At 54.5% G+C, this 25185-nt stretch overlaps 1 protein-coding gene and 1 long non-coding RNA gene across 9 annotated transcripts; one reads left to right on the top strand and one right to left on the bottom strand.

The window, feature by feature from the left end:
• Window positions 1–968: 968 nt before the first annotated feature.
• Window positions 969–21531, bottom strand: GPRC5C (G protein-coupled receptor class C group 5 member C). 5 transcript variants are annotated; one of them, XM_009191167.4, is made up of 6 exons: window positions 20776–20843; window positions 11515–12597; window positions 8426–8520; window positions 5720–5869; window positions 3779–3870; window positions 969–3358 (listed from the first exon to the last, which is right to left on the bottom strand). In XM_009191167.4, exons 2-5 carry the CDS (start codon window positions 12563–12565, stop codon window positions 3811–3813), a joined length of 1356 nt encoding a protein of 451 aa, XP_009189431.1. In that variant the 5' UTR covers window positions 12566–12597; window positions 20776–20843; the 3' UTR covers window positions 969–3358; window positions 3779–3810. The 5 variants fall into 5 exon arrangements, with proteins under 5 accessions (XP_009189431.1, XP_009189430.1, XP_031513602.1 ...); XM_009191166.4 differs by lacking the exon at window positions 20776–20843 and adding an exon at window positions 20276–20357; XM_031657742.1 differs by lacking the exon at window positions 20776–20843 and adding an exon at window positions 19894–19976.
• LOC116271076 lies at window positions 19151–23682 on the top strand. 4 transcript variants are annotated; one of them, XR_004179499.1, is made up of 4 exons: window positions 19151–19240; window positions 19516–21078; window positions 23207–23405; window positions 23642–23682. It is a non-coding gene; the product is annotated as an uncharacterized LOC116271076 (long non-coding RNA). The 4 variants fall into 4 exon arrangements; XR_004179498.1 differs by lacking the exon at window positions 23642–23682 and having other exon boundaries at window positions 23207–23634; XR_004179501.1 differs by lacking the exon at window positions 23642–23682 and having other exon boundaries at window positions 19516–21223; window positions 23207–23634.
• The last annotated feature ends 1503 nt before the right edge of the window (window positions 23683–25185 follow it).

The raw sequence follows: 25185 nt of genomic DNA, 5'->3' as shown, positions 1-25185 counted from the left end.
TGTCTCCCTTTCAATCCCCCGCACCCCAGAGGGACGCGCCACTCCAGCCTCTGCCCATCAGCAACCTTTTCTCAAGGAGGATGAGGTCAGAGCCGCACCCCGAGCCCAAGGAGGATGAGGTCAGAGCACTCCCGGTCTGGTGCAGGTGCTAAATAATTCATGCAGCTGCTGTGAACAGGGGTTGCAGCTTCCTGGAGGGCCCAGAGTGGAGACAGCAGACAGGAAACACATTCTGGTCCCTGGCACCTGTGCCTGACCTTGGCGCGTCCTCTGGGGCTAGTGAAAATGTTGGCCTTGGCGAGAATGGCTTGGAGGGCCGACAGACCCTTCCGAGCAGCACCCCCACGGGACAGGCACTTAGCCTCCGTTGCTTGCTCTCTTCTATGAGCTGTGAGGGGCTGACGAACAAGTGCAGGGCCATGAGTAAACTGGAAAGTCAGGCATGGCACTCGGCAGGTCTTCATGGCCCGGGGGATTTATCAGCCATCCCTGGTTCTGGTGTGCCTTTCTGTGCACTGAGAATTTCACCCAATAGGTGTCCTGGCTGCCTCTTCCAGCCATGCCAGGCAGCAACAGGGATACTATTGGGGTTGCCCCCCTCCCCACTCACATCTTGTGTAGGTGTCAGAGTTCTCTGGCCTTGACTGGTTGAGAGCTCAGTGGTTTTTGGAGGCCTGGTTTTCCCCAATAGAGAAAAAGGTTAGTTGGAATCAAACAGCCTTTGTTGGTATAAAAAGCAAGAGGACTAGCAGGGAAATACACATGAAAAAAATCCCAGAGGCAGGGTGGGGGGTGGGGGAGCAGGCACCTGGAATCCCAGCTACACGGAAGGCTGAAATGGAGAATTGCTTGAGGTCAGGAATTTGAGACCAGCCTGGGCAACGTAGCAAGACCCTGTCTCTAAAAATAAAATAATAATAATTTTTAAAAACTAGTCACTCCCAGAAGAATTTATGAACACACAGGAATTCAGTGGCAGTAAGCCCTCACCCACGGAGAGTAAGGTCATTTAATTCTGAGCAGTTATGAAGTCCAAAGTCCTCGGTTTGACAGTGGTGGGTGTGAGATTTCCCACGGTGTTGGCTGGATGATGGTGAACCTGCGATAGGCTCTGCCTCTTCTAGTTTTCTTCCATTCAGTGCTTGTTTGTGATGCCACTCGACCACCTCAAAGAAGCCACCTCTCTCCTCCTAAGAACTCATCTAACTTCCCCACTTGGCCCGGGCAGGAGTAAGCAGGGCCGGTGGGTACTCCTGAATACAGGCAGGCCTGCATCTTTTAGGAGCCCATCCCACCCTGAGCCTCACGCGCTGAGCCCCCAGAGGACTCAGGCTATACACAAAGCCGCGTCCACTGGAGACTGCAGCCTCTGGGCAACAGGCACTGCCAGGGACTCCTTTGAAATTATCACATAGGAAAGCAACACAGTACCTCGATTCACTAAGGGATCTTGGGGCTGCTAAGCTAGACCAAGCGCAGCGTGAAGTCCACAGAGCTCCCTGCTTCCCTTCCACTGGAGGGAAACAACACTCTGTTCGTGGACTTCAGCAAGCAACAAAGACAGGCCAGGGGCCACAGTCAGGGCTGCAGTCCTACTCTGCAGGGATTGCTCACCCAATTTAGCTCTGGAAAAGTAAGCCAGTGACAAAGGCACAGGCTGCTGGGGATGGGAGTAGCACCGGAGGGCTGTGGGACTGACTACAGGGCACCCCCCCCAGAGAGCTGCTCTGGTCGTCACCCTCCACCCTGGCACCCAGAGGTGCTGCTGGGCTGGGGACTGAGCTCTAGGGCCCACCTTGGATAAGGGCAGGAAAAACCCCAGGAAGACAATGCTATAGAGAGCTCATTTCCACAAGCCTGGAGCTGTGCCCATCTCCGTCCTTGGTGCCAGCACCATGGAGGTCCTGAGAAGGCACCCTCTTCACTGGGTGACCGTCAGGATCCTCTGGAGCATGTCTGAGGGCTCAGAACACAAGAGGCTCCTCCAGTGATGAACCAGCACCAGCACATCCAGGTGCTGCTCAAGATGAGGTAGAAACTCAACACATCTGCCCATCAGGAAATAGCAGTCTTTAGTCCTGGATCCCACTTACCTGAGGATCCCACTTACCCACTTACATATCTGCCCATCAGAAAATAGCATAATCTTTAGTCCTGGATCTCATGGGCCTCCCACGTCCCACAAGTCCCAGTCACGAGAGAGGCCTAGACTCCAGTTCATCGGGTCCACTGTTCCCTGAGAATGCAGTCTGAACCCCAACCCCACGTGTCCTAAGAGTACTTCCAGGCCCTGACCAGAGATGTTGGAATAGCCACAGCAGGCATTCTGGGAATCCAACTACATTCCCAGAACCTGTGAGATCCAGGTAATCAAGGTCATGGACACCTGTTCCTGCCACAGGAGCCACCTTGAACCCCAGATGCCAGGGTGGCCTGCCATTCCCAGCTCCTTAGTGAGCTGTCCATGGGGTACTGCTGGATAAAGAGAGCCCTCATCCCAGCATGCTCATCCTCGTCCCAGATGGTGAGGGGCACTGGGGGCAGAGCTCAGGCAGGGCTGGCCCTGGCTTGCTGGTGGGACCTGCTTCGTGGAAGATGGGGACAGCTCAGTGGCTGGCCCTGGCTTGCTGGTGGGACCTGCTTTGTGGAAGATGGGGACGGCTCAGGGGCTCTCAAGTGAAACACCCCAGGGGTTCAGATCAGGGACCCATAGGCCGTGGAGAGAAGCAGTGTGCCCAAGCCTCGGGCTGAGCTCTGCCCCCATCTCAGTGGCCTTCCACAGTCCAGGTGGTGGTAGGAGGCCCTGGTGAGAAGGGCAAGGGCCAACTGCTGCCCTGGCTTGGCCTCAAAGACTCATGGAGGAGATCCATCTAGGCAGAGGGCGGGACAAGCCAGTGCCAGACACCAAGATGGCAGGGCCAGGAAGGTCCAGAGTCAAGACGGTGCACTGAGGCCTGCTGTTCACAGAGGGGAGGATGGCAATCTGAAGAACCACAGCCTGGGGACATAGGGGCTATGATTTGGTGAGGGGTGGGGGGTGTCAAGAGGGGAGTTGGAGGCAGCCTGGGGGCCTGCGGACAGCTCCTTGCAGCTGCAGCCACCTGGGAACCAGGAAGATGGGCTGGGCAGGAAAGGGAGGTGGCCCTAGGTGCTCCAGTCACACACTCAGGGCTTCATGAGGGCCCACTCGGTCCACTGCTTCAGGTCGGTGGCCTCCGGCCCCTCCCAGCTTCAATGACAAGGACAGGAAAGGTGCTGGGCCCAGCCCAGCCTGGGTACAGAGGAATGAGGATCAGGATGCCGTGCGGTTCCGGGAAGAGGGCTTCTACCATCTCGTTTTACTTTGCGGGGACTGAGCCTAAAGTGACCAGAAAGAACAAGAGTCAAAGGGGACTCTACCACGCAGGGCCCAAGCACTAGTTTTTACTTAAAAATAGTGTTTCAGTCCCCAGGAGGCTGATGCAATCTGAGCACAGAAGGAGAAGTTTGGGAGAAGTTTATTTTTTTTTCCAGCAACCTTTCTCTCCCTTTCAAGTTTTTTTTTTTCTTTCTCCCCAGCAACTTTTCTGTCCCTTTCAACAAAAACAGTTTTTCCCCTACAACCGGTATCAGAAAATAGCTTCTGACTAGCTGGGGAGAAACGTTCCCAAGCCTGGGAAGAGCAGGCTCCCCGGGGCAGGCCTGGCAGCCCCCGGCAAAGCCTCGAGCAGCGTCCAAAGGTCAGGACCCTGCTGTCTCATCCTCACAGCTGGAAGTGCCACCCACTGGACTGGCTTACCCAGGTGGGCCACGGAGAAAGGCTGCTGGACGTCAGAGTCTGAGGAAAACCTGGTTGGGGTTGGCCTGACCTCTCTGGGTCAGTTCGCTTACCTGTAAAAGGGGGCGGTGTAACCACTCTGAGGCCCTGTCTCACCCCAAAATGGTACAGTTCTGGGATTTTGAGTTGGGAAAAGGGAGAGCATACTAGTCCTGCCCACCTTCCAGGGCAGCCTTGGGGATTAAAATGAGCTGATGGGCCGGGTGAAGTGGCTCGTGCCTGTAACCCTAGCACTTCGGGAGGCTGAGGTGGGCAGGTCACTTGAGGCCAGGAATTCAAGACCAGCCTGGGCAACATGGTGAAACCCTGTCTCTACTAAAAATACAAAAAGTTAGCCAGGTGTGGTGGCACATGTCTGTCATCCCAACTACTCAAGAGGCTGAGGCAGGAGAATCACTTGAACCTGGGAGGTGGAGGTTGCAGTGAGCCGAGATTGCGCCACTGCACTCCAGCCTGGGAAACAGACCAAGGCTCTGTCTCAAAAAAAAAAAAAAAAATTAAAATAAATAAATAAATTAAATTTAAAAAAAAATGAGCTGCTGAGGAAAGGCTTTTTCTTAGTATAAAGTACTGAGCAAACTGACTTTCTTTTTTTGAGACAGAGTCTCGCTCTGTTGCCCAGGCAGGAGTGCAATGGTGCAATCACAGCTCACTACAACCTCGACCTCCTGGGCTTAGGAGATCCTCCCACCTCAGCCCCATGAGTAGCTGGGACTAATGCCTGGCTAATTAAAACACTTTTTTTCTTTTTTTTTTTTTTGGTAGAAACAGGGTCTCACTATGTTACCCAGGCTAATCTGGAACTCCTGGGCTCAAGTGATCCTCCCACCTTGGCCTCCCAAAGTGCTGGAATTACAGGCTTGAGCCATCGCGCCCTGCACAAATGGACATTTTAATGACCGCTCAGGAACGAACCCAACCAGGACCTGGCCCAACCCTTTGCACTTTTGTCAACCCATTTGTAAACAATTCCTGACCCTCTCTAGGCCATTCCTTTGCACGTATCGCACGGTGTGATCTCAAAGCATGGAGCAGAATGAGTCTCCACTTTGTCCGCTATGGGATCTTCACCGTTATTCATCTCAGGAGAAGCTGAAATTAGTTCATCTTCCCTTATACACAGAGCCACCTGCTCAAGGCCCACCTTCCTAGTCCTGTCCCTGCAGCCACTGAAGGGGGGTTCCCAGAGGAAAGCTGCCTGACCTCAGACAAGCCCGGGTGTAGGACTGCATCCTAGGCACGCACTGAGCCTGGGTGTTCATTCTGATTGCACACAATACAGACAGAGGACCTGCTAAAGAACCCCTCACTGGGGAGAGGCATCAGCTACTTAATTGCACGGGAAAAATCTGCAGCAGCTTTAAATATGAGCTGGATTTGGAGGGAAGAAAGAGAAGTCACCCACAGGCCATGGAGGAGGAGAGGTTCAGAAACCAGGAGCCCAGCTCAGAAACCACAATCCCAAAGCGAGAGTAAATAAAGCAGAAATGTATTTATTAGGCACCCTTGTTCCTCACAGAGGAGCAAGATCCAGGCCTGAGCGCCTGAGAAGTCTCTTGAGGTTGCAGGAATCTCCAGAGAAACATAGGCGCTGCCCGGCCACCACCCCGAGAACACTTTGGCTGGAGTGTGACCGCGGAGGTGACCCTGGCAGGAGGCCGGGGTTGGCTCCTCGACTCCACAAACACTGAGGAGTGGGCAAGGACACCCAGGACACCCACCAAAACATTGGCAGAGAGGGAGGCCCTTCTAGCTCTAGGGCACATGTTGCTGAGCCTGCCAGTGGGAGGAGGAGCCTGGAGAGTCCCTTGCCTGGGGCCAGGTCCTCAGGGCCCTCCCCAAATCCGCCCGCCTCTCCTGGCCACTGCTGACTCAGTCCCACACATAGGGGTTTCTAAAGACCTGAGAGTTCTTGCCGTCTTTCAGCGGTGTGGCCGCCTGGTGGCTCTGGGCCGAGTACATGTCTTCAGCCCGCAGGGTCGAGTTGGCACTGCCCATCACCTGGCTGTTGGCGGTGGCCCGTGGGAGGATGACGTCGTAAGCTCCTTCGGACTGGAAGGAAGAACAGGCGGTCTCACAGTCGGGGATCGGGAGCCAGGTTCCGCCAGGGCGGATGCACAAACACTCACTTCCTGCAGGGCTGGGCCTGCCAGATCCCCCCCGACTCCCCCCTCGGCCCCTCTGCCCCCTCTGGCTGGGCCCCAGGGACGGCCTGGGACAGCCAGACCTGAGCCCCTTATCTTGCCCTGCCTCTGGGCATGGGAACAAGGCCCCTGGTGACCTTGGATGGTGCTGGGGCTTCACAGAGGGGGGTCCTCTTCTCAAGCCCCCTCCCGCTTCTAATTGTTTAGGGAAATGCTAGGGCCAGTGGAGGGTCAGCCACATAGAGCTGCTATTACCTGTCTGGTATAGCTCCCAGGCCCCTTCCTCCAAGCATCTTACCCCGAGTCTACCGCCTGTCACTACCATACCCACAGCATCACAGCTGCTGGCTCCCCTGGCCGAGGACATGGCGCTGGGTGTGCCCACACATCTCTCTAGGCATCTAGGCTGGCCGGTCTGATTTAGTGTCTTTTTTTTTTTTTTTTTTGTAGAGATTGAGGGGGTCTCACTACGTTGCCAGGGCTGCTCTCGAACCCCTTGCCTCAAGCAATTCTCCCATGTCACTCTCCCAAAGCACTGGGATTAAAGGCCTGAGCTACTGCATCCAGCCCTGATTTGGAGTCTTGAAACCTGAATTCTCTGCCTGGCGCTGGGTCTTGCTCCCATGTGGGTGAGAGACACCAGCTGTGGGGTGAAGAGGGTCCTGAGGTACCTGTTCTGGCTCCCATGCTGGAGGGAAGGTGAATTCCTGGCCCCATCTGTCTTAGCCCTATGCGAAAGAGCTGCCACCAAATCTCTGTAGCTCCCAGGCCCCAAACCAGCCTTCAAGTCAATCAGGCTCAGGAGGTCCTCAGCCCTGTCTGCAATGGCCCCTGTCCACGTGGCCCCTGGAACATCTACATCCGGGCCCCAATCCACGGATGAGTATGCACTGGAATCACCTACACTGCTTGATAAGCCTCACCGACTCATAGCCGGACCTTACACAGCGGGCCCCACGCAGCTGGCAACAACTGGGGCTGGGGGAGGGAGTGCTGAAAGCAGGGCTTGTGGATCTGCGCTGAGTAGTACCCCCATGGTGCCGATGCCCTGAAGGGATGCTAACATCCCAGCTCTGGCCCCGTCCCATCTGCACTTTTATTTTTTTTATTTCTTATTTATTTATTTTTTGAGACAGAGTCTCACTGTGTTGTCCAGGCTGGAGTGCAGTGGTACAATCTCGGCTCACAGCAACCTCCACCTCCCGGGTTCAAGGGATCCTCTGGCCTCAGCTTCCCCAGTAGCTAGGACCACAGGCATGTGCCACTATGCCTGGCTAATTTTTGTGTTTTTAGTAGAGATGAGGTTTCGGCATGTCGGCCAGCCTGGTCTTAAACTCCTGACCTCAGGTGATCCACCTGCTCAGCCTCCCAAAGTGCTGGGATTACAGATGTGAACCACTGCACCTGGGCCCCTTTGCACTTTTAGCAGGCTCCCAGGTGAGGCTAATGCTGGTGGTCCGGGTACCATGTTTTGAGAACCAGTCAGATAAAATATCCCTGTTCATCCAGATCATCCCCCAGGAAGCGGACTCCAAAGGTGCTGGGGAGTGAGGCACAACAACAGTGAGGGAAGCTACTCAGGAAAAGCTCCTGTGGCTGCCCACTCCCCACCAGAGCTGGCGGCCCGCAGCCTCCACTCCTGGTCCTCCGGAAACTCTCCTCTGCCCAGGTTCAGTTTCAGGCTCAGGGAGAGGGGAGGCACTGGGACTGGAAGCTTCAGCCACACTCGCCTCCCCCTGCCCTGCGGCTCTCACAGAGAGGGCGGGGAGGGGGATGAGAACGCCACCCGGCTGACCTCCTTGCTTCCTGTTCCCAGTGTCTTGCCAAGACGGGTCACTGACCTCTCCCCACAGCCTCTGCCAGCCGGGAGGAGGAACACATACAGGAGCAAGTAGAATCCAACCCACTGTCTTCCTGCTCCCATCCCCTCCCCTGGCTAATGGAGCATCTAGTTTCCAGAACCCAGGGGAGGTGTAAGGTCGAGACTTGCTCCCTGCCAGAGCGGGAGGGGAGTCGTGGGCCCCCTGGGCACAGCTGTGGTTGAGAAGGAAACACCTATCCAGACCTGCAACATTTGGATCCTGGTCCATTTTGGTAACACCTGGCTGAGACCCTCCTTTGTCCCTCCACAAGCTCTCCAGGGTAAAGCTGGCAGCTCCCACCAGGGAGAGCTCACCCAGCATTCCCTGTAGCATCCTGACACAGCCTGTGTGCAATGCCCCAGTGACACAGGGCGGGTCCCACTGCAGTGCAGCTGGAGGTGGTGGGTACGCTGACTCCAGGACAAGGAAGTTAAGAACTGGGGCTCTGGATTCCCCAGGTAGAAGCACCAGATGGAGAAGCTTGCCTTCCCCCTACCATCTCCACCCAACCCAGCTCTGGCCACATGGCCCTCTCCCGCTGGCCTGCTGAGACTGGTGTCTGTAGCCCAGCTGCATCATGGGGACCTGGGGAACCCACTTACTGGGACTTTGTGCATCAGGGCCATCTCGGTGGGCTGGTACACACTGGTCAGCAGCTGCCCATTGTACCCGCTGTATGGTGACACAGGCCTCTTAGCTGCAAGGAAAAGCAGGAACAGTTTGAAGATCCCAGGGCTCTCAGTTCCCTTCCCCACCTCCCACAAGCCAAGCAAGGCTCTCTGGGGGCAGGGAAGAGGTACAGGGGGCAGGCCAACCCTGGCATAGTCTCTAACCCAGGAGTGGCCAAGTTGGGGATGAGGTTGTGAACACAGGGGCCCCCTCCCAAACCTAGCACCCCTTTGTACAGATGCATGGGAGTGAGCAACACTGCTGGGCTTCCCTGCACTGTAGACCCCCCAGCCCCTGACCCAACACCTGAGAAAATGCTCTGTCAGCAACCTCCACATCCCCATCCGCCCTCCAGGGCCAGGGGCCAAGAGGACACATGGACCTTCGGCCACCTTCCAAGATGGCCAGCCTCCAGCTCTGCCTGTCACCATGGGCCAGCTGCCAGGCGCAGGGGTAAATACATCTGAGACCCCACGGCCTAAGCCTCTTCATGTCCTCCCAAGGCCGACCTGGGCGCCCCTTCCCCACTACACCAACCCGGAGCCTGGCCAGGGAGCCTTCACACACGTCCCATCCTATAGCCCCCTGGCAAATTTCCAGAACTATTTTTAGCTCCAGGGATACTTCCCTGTGCCTTTGGGGTGTTGGTTTCCCGATCTGTTCCGCCCTGCTGGGCACTCCCAGGGTGTTTGAGGAGGGCTGCTGACCCACCCCGGGGCCTCGGAGCAGGCCCTGCTGTGAGGACGGCACAGCGGATGTCTGGCTCCAGCAAGGCTGACGGTCCCACAGCTCTGAGGGACCGCAACCTATATAGGGTTTCCTAAGTGCTGAGGCTGGGCTCACTCTATTGATTTTTCCATTTAGAAAAAAAAGAAAATAGGAAATAAAAACTCAGCCCGAAGGTTGAGAACCATTTGGCCCTGACAGGCATTGGGTGTGGGGGCGGGGCCTGAGGCTCCTCCCAGCACTTGTCCATAAGCCCCGCCTCTCCAGTGGGTTTTGCCGATTCCGCGCCCCCACGCACACTGTGCGTGTGACAGGGACCACCTAGGGCTGCGGCCAGCACCTCAGCCCAGGTGGGCAGATCAAAGATCAAGTGCCCGGCAGGACAACGGTCATTTCTTTCCCCAAAGCAGGGATTATGAGGATTTCAGAGTTTGTAGAAGAGAAAGGAATGTCTCTAATTCTGGAACTTCCACTGCCTGACTCTGACCTCCCGGCAGAGACCCCAGAGCCGGTGCTTGTTAACCGGGCAGTTAAGAAAGTCTGAAGCCCCCAGGCCTCCAGATCAGCACAGTCTGGGGACAGGGTAACGCCTTTGAGATGGTACCCCCAGATTTCCAGGTCATTTTCAGATGAGGGGCTGCAGCCAGCAGGTTGAGGAAGAGCAGGTGGGAAGCGCACAACGGGCCACATAGGTAAGGGGATTAGCACCGGAGCTGGCACAGAGCAGGTGCTGAGGAAATGCTAGTGGGCTGCACAGCTAACGAGGGCGCTGCTGAGACCACTACGCGGCACCCCAAGTACTTTTATTAAAAAGAGAAAAAAGCCAGGTGCAGTGGCTCAAACCTGTAATCCCAGCACTTTGGGAGGCCCAGGCAGATGGATCACTTGAGGTTAGGAGTTCGAGACCAGCCTGGCTAACATAACGAAACCCCGTCTCTACTAAAAATACAAAAATTAGCCGGGTGTGGTGGTACACGCCTGTAATCCCAGCTGCTTGGGAGGCTGAGGCAGGAGAATCTCTTGAACCTGGGAGGCGGAGGTTGCAGTGAGCCAAGATCAGGCCACCGCACTCCAGCCTGGGTGACAGAGCAAGACTCCGTCTCAAAAAATAAAAATAAAAATGAAAAGAGAAAAAAATTATCTGAAAAATACTTCCTTTTAAAGAAAACTAAGGTGATTATGGATACATACATAATAGAAAAACAAGTTCTGGAAAGATGGTATTAGTAAAATATGTAAAATAATAGTCACGCACACACAGCAAATAGCTAATTCTTCAAGAGTGCTTTTCATGGGCCGGGCACTCAGTAATTTTTTTTTTGAGATCATCCAGGCTGGTATGTGGTGGTGCAATCACGGCTCACTGAAGCCTCAACCTCCTGGGCTCAGGCAATCCTCCTGCCTCAGCCTTCTGAGGAGCTGGGACCACAGGAGTGCACCACCACACCTGGCTAATTTTTAAAATTATCTGTAGAGACGGGGTCTCACTATGTTCAGGCTGGTCTCAAACTCCTGGGCTCAAGCTCCACTCACCTCAGCCTCCCAAAGTGCTGGGATTACAGGCATGAGCCACAGCGCCCAGCCGGCACTAATGAATTTAATCTTCACAAGAACCCTATGAAATAGACACTGTCATTATCCCCATTTTACAAATGGAGAAACGGAGGCACATAGATATTATATCGGTCAATAGCGCTCACTTCGGGGGATGGAACAGGATGGGATGGGTAGGACTGGGGAGGCAGCTGGGGAAATTTTCATTTTATCTGTAATGTTTGAAATTTTAAGGTGAGAATATATGCATGAATTATACGAATATAGAAAAAAATTGTTTGTTTTTTTTTTTTGAGATGGAGTCTCACTCTGTCACCCAGGCTGGAGTGTAGTGGCTTGATTTTGGCTCATTGCAACCTCCACCTCCTGGGTTCAAGTGATACTCCTGCCTCAGCCTCCCGAGTAGCTGAGATTACAGGCATGCACCAGCACACCCAGCTAATTTTTTTGGATTTTTAGTAGAGATGGGGTTTCACCATATGGGTCAGGCTGGTCTCGAACTCCTGACCTCAAGTGAGCCACCTGCCTTGGCTTCCCAAAGTGCTAGGATTACAGGCATGATCTGCCATGCCCAGTTGAAAAAAAAAGATCTTTAAATTAAATGGAATTTAGAGACACTTAGGCAGAAAACTACAGAAAACCTCAAAAATTTTCCATTTTGCTCAAGAGACTGGATCCCTGTCCTGCAGTAAAAGACATAGGATGGAGAAAGGGGCCACTGGGGGCATCCACAGAGACCCACCTGCAGCCGGCTCATCCATGGAAAAGGCCTTGTTCTCCACGAACATGCTCTGACCCGTCTGCTCTTTCAGGATGGTCTCATAGCCCACGCCCCGGGTGGGGTACATGTCCCCCTGGTAGCTGTGCTCTGGGCTGGCCTTGGTCACCTGAGAGACCTCGGGGATGACGTAGAAGAGGACAAAGGCCCAGGCATTGGCGGCAAGGGCGATGGCCAGCGTGGGGTCATCCCAGGTGGGGCTGTTGCGCTGCTCGTTGCCGTAGGTATACATGACGATCCACACCACCCATATGGCAATGGAGGTGGCCGTGGTGAGCAGCACGAAGACCCCGTGCTTACGCCAGCGCTTGAAGCGGCCACACAGGGCAGGCCAGGCCCCCAGGAAGGCACCCAGCAGCAGCAACATAACGTAGATGAGCGCCATGACAAAGTCCATGTTGGCGATGGCGCAGGGGGAGGCCACGGCCCAGCGGGCACTGCTGTTGCCCTGAGGGCCGCCGTCGCCACTGCCCCGAACCAGTGTGATTATCAGCCACTCTGTATTGATGATGACCTCCACCAGGGTCAGCAGCAGAGCCACAGTGAAGATCACCCAGCCCCGGGGCCCATGGTTCTTCCGGGCCAGGAAGTTGAGAGCGAAGACGTGAGCCGCCAGACAGGAGAAGCAGATGGCGAACAGAACCCCAAAGAGGAAGCGCCGAGAGGCACAGGTGGAGAAGTCGGGCTTCACCACGCAGGCAAACACGAGGCAGAAGAGGCCCAGGGTCCCCAGAAGGAAGAACACCTGGGTCCCCAGCAGGCTGCGTTTCTTGGTGTCCTGCACAAAGGGGAGGCTGGCCACCAGGATGATGGTGAGCACAAACGTGGTGACGACGCCTGCCCCAGCCACGGCCTCTAGGACGATGCCCCACGCCCCAGAGCGGTCACACAGATTGTAGTACAGGGGGTTGAGGCCTTGGCTGCAACCGGGTGGGACATGGCTCTGGGCCCGGGCCCCTGGGAACAGGAAGAGAGGCAGTCCCAGGCACATCACCAAGGCTTTGTGGATGGCCATCCTGGCTCCCAGGCCAGGCTCTGGTTGGGTCCCTAGAGACAGAAGGAAAAGGGACAAAATTAGTCCTCCAAGGTCAGACTCCAATATACATGGTGCTGCTTTCCCCACCCCAAACCCAGGCAGACAGTGCCAGCTGACCATGAGGCTCTCTGGACCTCAGAATCCTTCTTAACACAGAACTCCTGAGAGGAATTTCAACTGGCCAGAGAGGCAAATGAGATGAAGCCCATTTGTCAGCCCTATTCCTAGCCATGGCAAAGGAAAAACCTGTCATTGAATTTTCAGTTCCCTCCCTTCCACCAACCATAACCTGGGTTCAGATATTCCCTGAGCTCTGGCGGCTAGGGTGGAAGATGAAGGGGCTTTGTGAACAAGTCAAGACTAAGCATACCACCCACCCAGCACTTCCTCTCTGCCCTGGGACTTCCAGGCTTCAGGAGGTCAGCTGCTATGTCCCTAAACTCCATTCCTGTAAGGCCTAAATCCATAGCCAGTCAGCTATGCATGCATTCACTCATTCATTCATTCATTCATTCATTCATTCATTCATTCAATAAGGACTTAACAAGCACCTGCATCAGGCATAGCCGACAGCCAGGAAAAATGAAGAGACAGTCATTTTCCCAGTTTTAGTGCCAAGTCTCCACTTCAGAATCCTACATTTTTTGCTTAGCTCAGAAGCAGAAGTGGAGGATAAAATAAAGTCCCCAGCTAAGGAGTTAATGACTTAATGCCAAAATTTTCCTTCAGAGCATTAACATTTTAAAAGCAAGAACCAGGCAAGGGCAATGCAAAACCCAAAGGAATTAATCTTTAATAGAAGACTTTAAGACGTCGTAGTGGCCTGGCGCGGTGGCTCACGCCTGTAATCCCAGCACTTTAGGAGGCCGAGGCGCGTGGATTACGAGGTCAGGAGATCGAGACCATCCTGGCTAACACAGTGAAATCCCGTCTCTACTAAAGAATACAAAAAATTAGCTGGGCGTAGTGGCAAGCGCCTATAGTCCCAGCTACTCCGGAGGCTGAGGCAGGAGAATGGAATGAATCCAGGAGGCGGAGGTTGCAGTGAGCCAAGATTGTGCCACTGCACTCCAGCCTGGGCGACAGAGCAAGACTCTGTCTCAAAAAAAAAAAAAAAAAAAAAAGAAAGAAAAAAAAGACGTCGTAGCTAGAAGGCAAGAAAGTTAGCTTTTATTAACACCAGCAAGGTAATTTTCACTCCATCTACTCACTGCCACCCTACCAAATGCCACAGATCTGTGTCAGAGAAGAACACCAAACCTCTGCTCCCAATACCAATTGGATTTTCCCACATGAAGTGGAGGTAATGGATTTAACCGGTTAAGAGATATTAAAGACCAAATCAATGAGTTTTTTCCAATCAAAAGTTTTAAATGTAGTTGCAGGAACCTAACACTGAAAATTTAAATGCTGCTGAGCACGGTGGTTCATGCCTATAATCTCAGAACTTTGGGAGGTCAAAGTGAACAGATTGCTTGAGTTCAGGAGTTTGAGACCAGTCTGGGCAACATGGTGAAACCCCGTCTCTATAAAAAATACAAAAATTAGCAACCGGGCGCAGTGGCTCATGCCTGTAATCCCAGCACTTTGGGAGGCCAAGATGAGTGGATCATTTGAGGTCAGGAGGTCGAGACCAGCATGGCCAAAATGGTGAAACCCCGTCTCTACTAAAAATACAAAAATTAGCCGGGCGTGGAGGTGCACGCCTATAATACCAGCTATTCAGGAGGCTAAGGCAGGAGAATCACTTGAGCCCGGGAGGTGGAAGTTGCAGTGAGCCAAGACTGTGCCATTGCACTCCAACCTGGTCAATAGAGTGAGACTCCATATAAAAACAAAAGAAAACAAAACAAAACAAAACATATATATATATATATGAATTAGCAGGGTGTGGTGGCATGTGCCTGTAGTCCAAGCTACTTGGGAGGCTGAGGTCAGAGGATCATCTGAGCCCAGGGGATCGAGGTTGCAATGAGCTGTGATTACACCACTGCACTGCAGCCTGGGCAACAGAGCAAGACTGTTTCCAAAAAAAGAAAGAAAACTAAAAAAAAAAAAAAGAAAAAGAAATCTTAAATGCTTTAAGAAGCAGGTTATACATTTCAAAATTCTATGAATGCAGGTAGTCCACATTTAAGTCACCCCGTGTTGAAATAACTAGTTGTAACCCCGCTTCATCAGGAACTCTCTGGGGAAACGCAACCAAGCTTTCCTGGTCTGACAGTGACCACTAGTGGCTGGTAGGGGAATGGCATTATCTAACTGTATTCTGTAAGGCTGCTACCCTTCTTCCTTTCTTAGGGGGATTGTGAGGTTGTTTATACACGGTTTACCTCCTTACTTTTTCTACCATTCCTGGCTACTTAATTTCTAATAGGCAAACAAAAGGCCTAAATCCCACAGTTGATAGAAATTGTCCCTCTTTTCAGCACAGAAACAAACAAACAAACAAAAATTCTGTCCATAACTCATATGTGAAAGAACACTTACTAAATCAGGGGCAATGAAACTCATAAAATTCAGTGAAATGGACACAATAAAGAGGATCCATTGTCAAAGTCCCTTCAAATAGTCTGCAGGCCACTTGAAAATATTTAGGTCGTCTTAGCCATCTCAGCTACCTCATCTTTCAATTAAGCTTGCTTAAGAGTAACTCTTAAAATTAACCATCTCATGCAAATGTACTGTTGTTTTCCTAAATAACTGGCATTGTAACAGGTAGTTTCTCTTCACTTCTAATGCAGGACTTACATAAGCTTCTGTAGGGGACTTTGGAAATCAATAAAGCACCAACTGTATTTTATTTATAAGTGCTGGAAAGAGGAAAGAGGAGTAAGAGAGGGCTAAGAGGTAAGGAGTAGGCCGGGCGCAGTGGCTCACACCTGTAATACCAGGACTTTTGGCGGACAGATCACGAGGTCAGGAGTTCCAGACCAGCCTGACCAACATGCTGAAACCTCGTCTCTACTAAAAATACAAAAATTATCCGGGCGTGGTGGCACGTGCCTGTAATCCCAGCTACTTGGGAGGCTGAGGCAGAAGAATCACTTGAACCCGGGAGGCAGAAGATTGCAGAGAGCCGAGATTACGCCACTGCACTCAGCCTGGGTGACAGAGCGAGACTCTGTCTCAACAAAACAAAACAACAACAACAAAAAAAAAGGTAAGGAGTAATATGGAGCCACTCCCGGGACATAATTTATGGATAACAACATTCTGTGGGGTCCTAAATGTTCAACTTCATCTTGGGCTCCACAGCCAATCAGCCAGAACTTGGGCTTGACGCTGGACATAGGGAAGAGAGCCCTCAGAACTGCCACTTAGCCTCCGGGCACCTGTACTTACAAGGGCTTTTCACCCCACCTCCCTCGGCCAGGGCCCAGTTTAGAGCAGGCAATTACTCCAAATCAGCAAATATTGACTGTGCACCTGGGAAGGAAAGGCCCTGTTGTTCCCAGAGCTGTGGAAAATACAAACATGAACATAGTCCCTGACTTGATGGCATTTAAAATCTATCAGGAGAGATAAGGTAGGTACTCACAAAAATTACACAAGGAAGAATATGATTAAGGGCCACACAATGGAATTTACCTGTAGGAGAGAGACAGGGGCTACAGAAACACAGAAGAGAAACAGGCAGAGCAGAGAAAGACTGTTCCACAGAGTTTTACTCAGAATCTAATAAAAAACATACCAGGTCCCAGACACCGCCAAGAGACAGGGACACCCAGAAGCTAAGCCCTGAAGAATGTGAGGAACGGCTGAGCAGGTGAAGGGAACAAGGAGAGGGACGTGTAAGGCAGAAAAGACGGTGTGAATCAAAGCCCTTTGAGCCCAAGTCCAGAGCAAGTGAAAAAAGAATTCAGTTTGCTAACTATCAGCTGAGTTTGCAAAGGGAGGCTGCAGCTGCTGGCTGACACATTGGAAATGCTACAGGGGTGGGGCTGGGGGCATTATTCTAAAGGCTGGGGGCATTATTCTAAAGGTAACAGCCAGCCACTGAAGGCTGTTTTCAGCATGATGGGGGCATAGCCAGGGTTGTACTTTTAATAAATGAGTCTGGGAAAAATGCACAGGCAATCGGTTTGTTGGAGGGGGGGGCGCACATTCATCTCAGTTAAAGGTCAAGGCCAAAGGTAAAGCCATAATGGCCAGCTCTGAGAGATCGTTTCCAAAACACAATCGAAGGACTTGTTGGCGGGCAGAGGTGGGGGAAAAGGATGCTAAAGCCCACACTACAAGTTCAAATCTAACAGGCATGTCATTACAGAAAACCAAGCCAGGGACCAATGTCGCTCATTCTTCTTGATCCATCTTGCCCTAGAAATATTTGCGTGTACCCTGCCAGCTCCCAGAAGCCCACAGGCACTTGGGCCAGGGTCAGGAAAGCATCACAGCTCCCTGTCCCCAAGCCCCCACCTCCCATTTCCCCCTGACTTTGTGGTTGGTGACCAGCAACTTCCTTCTGCACCTGACCCTTCAAGTCTTGCTTCTCCTGCCAACCCCCTCAATATAGAAACTTCCAGGGAATGAGAGAGGAACCTGTATCTGCCCCTTACTGCATCCGGGTACCATGCTGCTGCCCAGCAGCCAGGCTGCTGCTTTTAGGAAGTTGCTGAGCAACTTAATAGCCTCAGAGGAAACAACCTGGTCCCATCCTGAAAGACCTTATTTCTCTGGTACCCCCAGAAATGGAAGAGCAGGTGGGAAGACAGAAATGCATGGACTCAGGTGAGAAAGCTGGGCCTTCTGGGCGTGGCTCTCATCTACTGCCTAGGACAAGGACCCTCAGAGAGTTAAGAGAAGCTCAGAAGAACACAGCTCCAGCCCTCTGATGCCGGGAGTGCACATTCAGCCAATGCCATGGTTTTTTTTTGTTTTTTTTTTTGAGACAAAGTTTCACTCTTGTCGCCCAGGCTGGAGTGCAATGGCGGTGATCTCGGCTCACTGCAACCTCCAACTGCCAAATTCAAGCAATTCCCTGTCCTCAGCCTCCCAAGTAGCTGGGATTACAGGCGCCCGCCACCACACCCGTCTAATTTTTTGTATTTTTAATAAAGACAGGGTTTCACTATGTTGGCCAGGCTGGTCTCAAACTCCCGACCTAAGGTGATGTGCCTACTTCAGCCTCTCAAAGTGCTGGGATTACAGGTGCGAGCCACCGTGCCTGGCCCAATGCCACTTTTAAGATGGTGGCTAAGGGACTGACAAGATGGACTCAGTTCTGGTCAGAGGCTTTTCCTCAGGACCCTGGAGGAACCTTCTGCTTCCTATGGGTCCCTAGATCCCGCACTAAGACTGAGCCTTCTGATCCCTGAACATTCAAATCATATCCGTGTCTCCCTTCCAGGGCTGGAAGGTCTTTGAAGCTGGTGAACAAGAATTCTAGAATTCACTGCCACAGCGGGTGCTGTGCCTGAACACACTGGGCATTTGGAAGTCACCTCTGGATGGTCTCAGGTGCATTGATCCGTACCCAGGGCTGCCCCCTCCATTTTGGAGTTGCATCTTTTGCTTAAAGATTCTCAGAGGGTACAATGAGTGGGGTAGGAGGGGAACCTCCTTCTGCCCTGGGTCTCCCCGATCCCACAGTTGAAGCCCAGCCCCAGCCTCAGATTATTTTCAGGACAAAAGGGCCTTTTGCTTCACTTCCCTGGAATCAGTTGTATAAATATTTTTAATCGCCTCTGAAATCGGCCTTTCCCCAGGCTCAGCCACCCGGCCCCCAGCTCTCCTCTGAATCAGTCCAGTCCAGTTGCTGAATCTCCCTCCTCCCTCCTTCTCTCTGCAGGGGGCGCAGAGGCCTGGTGGGCTCAGAGGCTGAGGCCCAAGCAGCCCTGACTGGTTTCCCCCAGCAACAAGTGGCTTCATCCAGCAGCAGGGGAGACAGCCAGGCCTTCTCACTTCTCCAGAGCAAAACCCCCTTTCTCGCTCCAGCATCATCCACACACAAGCCTGAGACCCCCTCCACCCACCAGGGCAAAGGATACCACCCTGCAAAGAGAGCTCCAGCGTGTCACAGGGCCAACCAAGCTCAACACTGACCCATGGCCAATGGCTGTCTTCAAGGGTGCTGTGACCAGGGCACTCTCCAGGGAGGTTCACCCAGGTATACCACAGAGCACCTGCCTTCCTCCCATCCCACACACTGTACAGCCTATCGGGAAAGAGGATGGCCTCACTGACAGCCTTCCTACCTCCATTTCCATCCCTCTCTCCCAGTCCCTGGTTAGGTCCCATTGTCTCACCCCTCTGTCCAGGGCGCTCAGGCGTTTACCCCATCAATAAGAAGGCGCACAGGAGAAGCCTGTGCCTGGAAGGAGTGGGCTCAGTGTGTAGGTTGGTGGGCGGGGAGGGGGGGGGGGGGGAGGGGTTGCTCGAACCTCAGCCTAGACAGCCCACCTCTATCCTCCTATCCCTGCCCCGCACCAAGACCAGGCATTTGGGCCAAAATGCCCTGAGCACTCTGAGACTTGGAAATCCTCAAGGGTCTGCCCTGGAATGTCACTCTGGAATGCGCCCCGGCCCCCAAGGCACTCCCTCCCCTAGTCACAGTTGAAGGCACAGGGGTGGGGGGACGACGCTCCAGGAGCACAAAACCCTACTTCAACACAGTCTCCTCCCCTGGACTTTAGGATCTTGGTCGTGGAGTTTGTAAGTGATTGGGTCTTCCTGCGTGTAACACTGCGGGCCTGAGGATGGAGGTGCAAAGGACGCTGGAAAAGCCAGCCGGGAGTGGGGCTTCGGGATCTAGGGGCCAGGCTGCCAGAAGGAGAGGCGCTTTGATAGTCTGAATTTCCAAACTTCCCTCAGGGAGATTCTGAGCCCTCTCGTCCCTACTTGGGTCGACGGTACTGGGGTCTACACCTGCGCTCCCCGGATGGCTGGAATGGGGAGCAAGGGAACCAGTCTCTCTCTCCCATTTTTAGGGCTACAGAAACCTGCCCTCCCCATCCACAGTAGCAGGCGGCGGAGAGGACGCCGACCCACAAGAGAGGGTGACCGCGGACTCCCATCGAGAGGCAGGCGGTGGAGGGGCTCCCATTGGAGACCCCGATCGTGGAGTCCTTTCCCCTCCCTCCAGCCTGAGCCGCAGCGCCGGGCTCTCCCATCCCCCATTCCCCAGCCCCAGCCCCCAGCCTGCTCGGGTCTGAAAACTTTCAGCGACCGAGCGGAGTTGGTGCGGCGTCCCCCGCCCGCAGGATGTCCCAGCCCCCGCCTCTGCCCTCGCCCACTCCCCGCCGGCCCGACCCGACTCTTCCGGACGGCGGAGAGGGAGGGCGGAGCGGGAAGGCAGCAGCCCTTACCTGGGACTCGCCGCGGGCCCCGCTCCTGCACAGCCTTTGGGGCCAACTCCAGCCCCAGGCGGGCGGCGGGCGGGGGTGAGAGGGATTCGGCGCGGGGCGCTGGGCCAGGCCCGGTCCTGGCTGGGATGGCGGGACCCGGGCCGGGACGCAGGGCCTGCCTCTCCCCGGGACCGAGGCTGAGCCGGGCGCGCTAGGTCGCTCGCTCTCGCGCGGGCCTGTCCCCAGGCAGGACTCCTTGCTGTCGGCGAGGGTGGGCTGGCGCCTGCATCACCGTTACATCACCTCCATTCAGGGCACTTATCGGGCGCCCGTCGCGCTCCAGGTACGTGCGCTCGGTTTACACAGGAACAAAGCCTGCCCGGGCCTCCCCGCCCCGACTCACCTCCAGGCTGGGCCGACTCGCACTTTCCGGCTAGGGAGGGAGATGGGAGTTTCTGGCCCTGCCGGCGTGTGGTTTGTTGCTGTTGACTGCCACGCCCCCGCACGCGGGCGCGCGCACACTCACGCGCACTCACTTTCTGGGCTTGGCCTTCTCCGGGGCAAGCGGTGTGGGGGTGCAGCCCTGCGCACCCCCCACCGCGTCTCCCAGAGAGCGCGCGTACGGACACGCGTGGGGCTACCTTGACGCGTCTCCGTGGGGGACACCTAGCCTTTGTCACCTTCGTCCTGGCCCTCCCGTGAGACACACTTAGGGCACAGTTCGCTGGGAGCGGGCCGGAGCGAGGCGCACACTCAAGACACAGAGTCCGTCTTTTTGTCACGCCTTCTGCGTCCCCTCCCCTCCCCAGCTTGCACACGTGGACACACCGAGGTTCGCCTTTTGCACGCGCGGTCCTTCTCTGGGACCCCCCACCGGTCACAAAGCGTACGTGGGATCGTTACCAAGTGCCCCTCTCACGCGTGGGCCGAGTCCAGAGCCACTCCGCACCGTGGGCAAAGGTCGCCCTGGGCCCGACTATCCCGCGCCCGGATTTCCTGCGACCGTTCCAGGTTCTGCCCAATTCGGAGCGCGCGCTCCCCTCCCAGCGTCCCGGTTCCCTGCTCCGACTTGTCCTAATTAGCCTTCACGGTTTTGTTCCCCGAGGTACAGTGTTTAGCGCGGCCCCCTCGGTCTCTGCGCTCCGGGACACGTCGGCTCTGACTCCGAGTCCGTCCCCTCCAGCAGCCGGGGGACCTTTCCAAGAGGTCAGGTTCCCACCAGCCCCACCCCCACTCCCTGTCCCGGGGTGGATCTGTGGGTTGCCACCCTTTCCCCTCCGGCCCCAGGAATCTGCTGAAGGTGGACCGCAGAAATTGGGAAGCCAATCCAGGCTGGGACTTCTCCAGCCCGGTAAACAAGAGGAGATTTTCCGGCCGCCTTCCCCCGGGGCTGCTGGCCTCGCGGCGGGTGGGGTGCGCCGTCCCAGGGACCGGCCGCGAGGCCTAGTTAGCCCGCGCCAGAGGCCCGTAGGGGCCGAGGCGCACGGAGGAGGGAGAGGTTGTTAGGTCTGGCCGGGGCCCTGGGGACGCGGAGGGAGGGCAGGGCGCCGAGTCTCGGGGTGCCTGTTCTCATGACGCCGAGTTGCCTGGGGGATCGCCAGCGGCGCGCCGGTCGGAGCCAGCTGGTGGCGAGGCAGGCGGGGCGGGCGGCCGGTGTTTGCTCAACCCCGAGCGCCCGCGAGGGGGAGGGGAGGTAGCTGGTCGCGGGCTAGGGGGTAGCAAGGTGGAGGAGCGGGGGCAGGGAAAAGGGTGGGTATCTCCCGAGCTGCTTGTTTGCGTGCCTGCCCCGGTGTAAGACAACTGGGAGCCTAAACTCTATGAATCACCCGGAGTTGCTGGAGCGATAAACCTCAGGCTGGTTCCTCCCCTCGCACGCCGGCTTCTCTGACTCCAGGAGGCAATGTTTGCTTAGCGGCTGGAGCTGGCGGAGAGGCCCTGGTTCTCTAGAACCCTGTATCCCTTCCTGGCCTTGCCTTGACGGGCTGGTCTGCGGTGGCGGAGACTGAATTGTTTCACGTCTCTTCAAGAAGAGGGGCGCAGTGCTGCTGCTGATTTGTTCCTCACTCTTGGGCTCCCTCCCGTAGCTCCATCCCCCCCCCACCCTAAGATTCAGAGGCCCCCATGCCAGGGAGGCAAACGCTTGTAGGGTCCAAGCAGTTGGGTGCCCACGCTAGAAAGGCAAACGGCGGGTCAGACCTAAGCGAGGGGCATCCATGACTCTGGGCTGGGACTAGTTCTCATGAACCAGGCGACCAGTGCTGAACACAGTGTGCTGGGAGGGGCTGCTCATTAGCATATGTGAAAAGCCAGAGAAGAGCTAGAGGAAGGTGGAAAGGAAATAGTCTCCGAGACTGCTTGTGACCTTAAGAAGCCAAAGATGAATTGTGCATCTGGCAGGTGTGTTTCAATTTATTTTCAAGCTTGGGGACTCGCTTTTCCCTACCTAGATTCTCCAAAAAGGCAACTCTTGGCCCCTCCCTCCCCACCCAGGCAGGGAAAAGGCTGGGGCATGTGAGGCCTGGGCACCCCAGCAGTGGAGCCCTCCTACCGCCAGCCCTGCATAGTAGATGGCAGTGGAAATGTAGGGAGGTTTCCTGAGAGCTGTTTGCTCTTTTTGTGTTCAATCCATCTCACTTCTGGGGCAGGATCTGCCTTTAAAGGACAAAGCAAGTCCTTTGGGGCGGATGACATGGGCTTCAGCCTTCAGGGTCCCTGTTAGCCTCTGCTCTAATCCCACGGGCCTGTGCTGGTTCAGAGTGGGGAGGCAAGAGTTGGAGAAGGCATGAGACCCCTCCACCATGAGTCGGACCCTGGTGGGGGCTGTGGACACAGCGAACCTGTGACGCTAGAAGGAAAGTTTCGTGGGAGGTGGCTTTGCTTTCGGAAAAACTCCAGCCACAGGGTCCTCTGTGCCCCCAAATGTCCTTCACCTTAATTTAATACCCCAGTAGATGTAGAACCCATTGCGAACTCCGTTTTCACCAAAAAACTACACTCTGAGAAGTGTTCAAAGAGTGCTACTGTTCAAAGAGATCTCGGGGCCCAGCACAGTGACTCACGCCTGTAAACCCAGCGTTTTGGGAGTCCTGGGTGGGAGGATCGCTTGAGCCCAGGAGTTGGAGACCAGCCTGGGCAACAAAGACTTCATCTCTATTGAAACAAACAAACAAAAAAGAAAATGATATGGGGTCTCACTGTGTTGCTCAGGCTGGTCTCGAACTCTTGAGCTCAAGCGATCTTTCTGCCTTGGCCTCCCAAAGTGCTGGGATTACAGGTATGAGCCACTGTGCTCAGCCTATTTAATTTTTTTTTTTTTAATATATGAAATAAAAAGGAAGAAAAAGATTCTGGATTGCGGATTAGCATGTCTGTGTCCACCACCCAACTATCTCCACCCCCACCTGAGTTGGGTTCCTACTGGCAGAGTGAGAAACCACCTTTGTTCGTTGGAAAGCTTCCTTCAGAGATGTCTGAGGTCTTGACAAGGTCCAGGGGTGAGAACACCTGTGCCACCTGCCGGCTGTGTGACTTGGGTGAGTGGTCTTATCTCTCTGAGCCCTGCTTTCCTCAACTGTAAAACTGGATGACATCACCCCCAGAATGAAGCTGTGTCTGGAATGTTCCTCACACAAGCCAGGTGCTCACAGGGAGCCAGCGATCAGCCTCCGCTTTCCTGGTGTGATTGTCATTCCCTCTAAGCCTTGACAGGTCTACCAGTTTTTATTTATAATTTAAATTTTAATTAATTAATTAATTATTTTTGAAACAGGATCTCACTCTGTCACCCCGGCTGGAGTGCAGTATTGCGATCTCGGCTCAGGGCAGCCTCAACTTCCCAGGCCCAAGTAACCCTCCTGCCTCAGCCTCTCGAGTAGCTGGGACTATAGGAGTGCATCGTCATGCATGGCTAATTTTTGTATTTTTTGTAGAGATGGGGTCTCACTATGTTGCCCAGGCTGGTCTGGAACTCCTGGGCTCAAGCAATCCTCCCTCCCTCACCTCCCAAAGTGCTGGGATTACAGGCATGAGCCACCGCGCCTGGCCTAATGGTTTTTAACCCCAACTCTTGCAGAAGCTGGCATTCTTTCTGTTCTGTTTCACCGTGATTAGAATAGCTTTGCCATGCCATGCTCTGAGGCTTCACCTGTGATGTTCCTGCCACCTCGAACATTTTATGCCTCTCACCCTCCTTTTTCTGTGTGAATAAAAAGTTTTTAAAAATCTCCCCTGCCCCAAAGCTTAGCTCCAGTGTTCCTTCCTTTGCGAAGCAATCCACACCTTCCCACGAAAGACCCATTGTGAGTTGCCCTTTTTACCCACAGCCTGTTACGCATTCATTTATTTATCATTTATCCTAGTGTATCATAATTAGCCTTCTAAATTGGTTTTTTCTCCAATTACACTGTGCCCTTCTAGAGAGCCAGGGACACGTCTCACTCATCTTGTTTTCCCTGGCATCTGGCACTCAGACGGGTGTGGGTAAATGTTTTCAGTAAATGCTTGTAGAATATCCGTTATTCTGTGGCTGGCCACGGCTGATCTTCCCCTCACACCAGCAGCCTTGCAAACAGCACCACCCCTACCCTGCCTCCCGTACCCCACTTTCTGGGAAGCAGGCAAGCCACGGTGCCTACTGGAGAAGTCGCCTCCCCTGGGGCTGCAATGCCCTGCATCAGAGGTGAGGGTAGGAGGCTCTGGCACCCTGGCTTGGGGCATGGAGGGGCCTATCCAGAGAGAGCCAAAGGTCAGTTGTGTTGTTTCGAGGGACTTCCCAGTTTGCCTGGGCAGCAGGAATTCTGGAGTGCAGTCTCAGCCTGCAGAACCTCCAACAGGAACCATTTCCTCCTCCACAGAGTCGAAGGCCTGCTCCCTCTGCCCGGGGAGTGGAGGGCCCCAGGTCGAACAGCCAGGCCCCAGTGGGGGAGGAATAGTCCCTCGCGGAGCTGAGGGTGGGGCTCCTGCTTCCTGACAAGTTGGGGCCTGGAATCCTGTGCTAGGTGGCTGGGTGCCCTGCAACCCACAGCCGGCTGCTGGTAAACAGTTAGCATTTCACCTCTCCTTGCTCCCAGGCTCATATTAACTGGTTACTGCCCCGACTGCCGTGTCTGGCCAAATCTCTTTTTCTCGTAGGCTCATAGGACTTTCTGTGTGGAGCAGTGGGAACTGCCCAGTTTTTTGAAAGGACTTTGGTCCCATCCGGGCCCGTTAAGAAGCAGAAAACCAGGGCCAGGGAGCAGGCGAGTGAAACAGTCACTCACCACAACCGGCTGCCCATGGGTGATCGCTCTGGAAGTGTACCCGGAAGCAGGCCTT

Source organism: Papio anubis, chromosome 17, assembly GCF_008728515.1.
Source record: "Papio anubis isolate 15944 chromosome 17, Panubis1.0, whole genome shotgun sequence".
In the NCBI taxonomy this organism is placed as follows: domain Eukaryota; kingdom Metazoa; phylum Chordata; class Mammalia; order Primates; family Cercopithecidae; genus Papio; species Papio anubis.
This window is presented reverse-complemented; position numbering and strand designations above follow the sequence as displayed.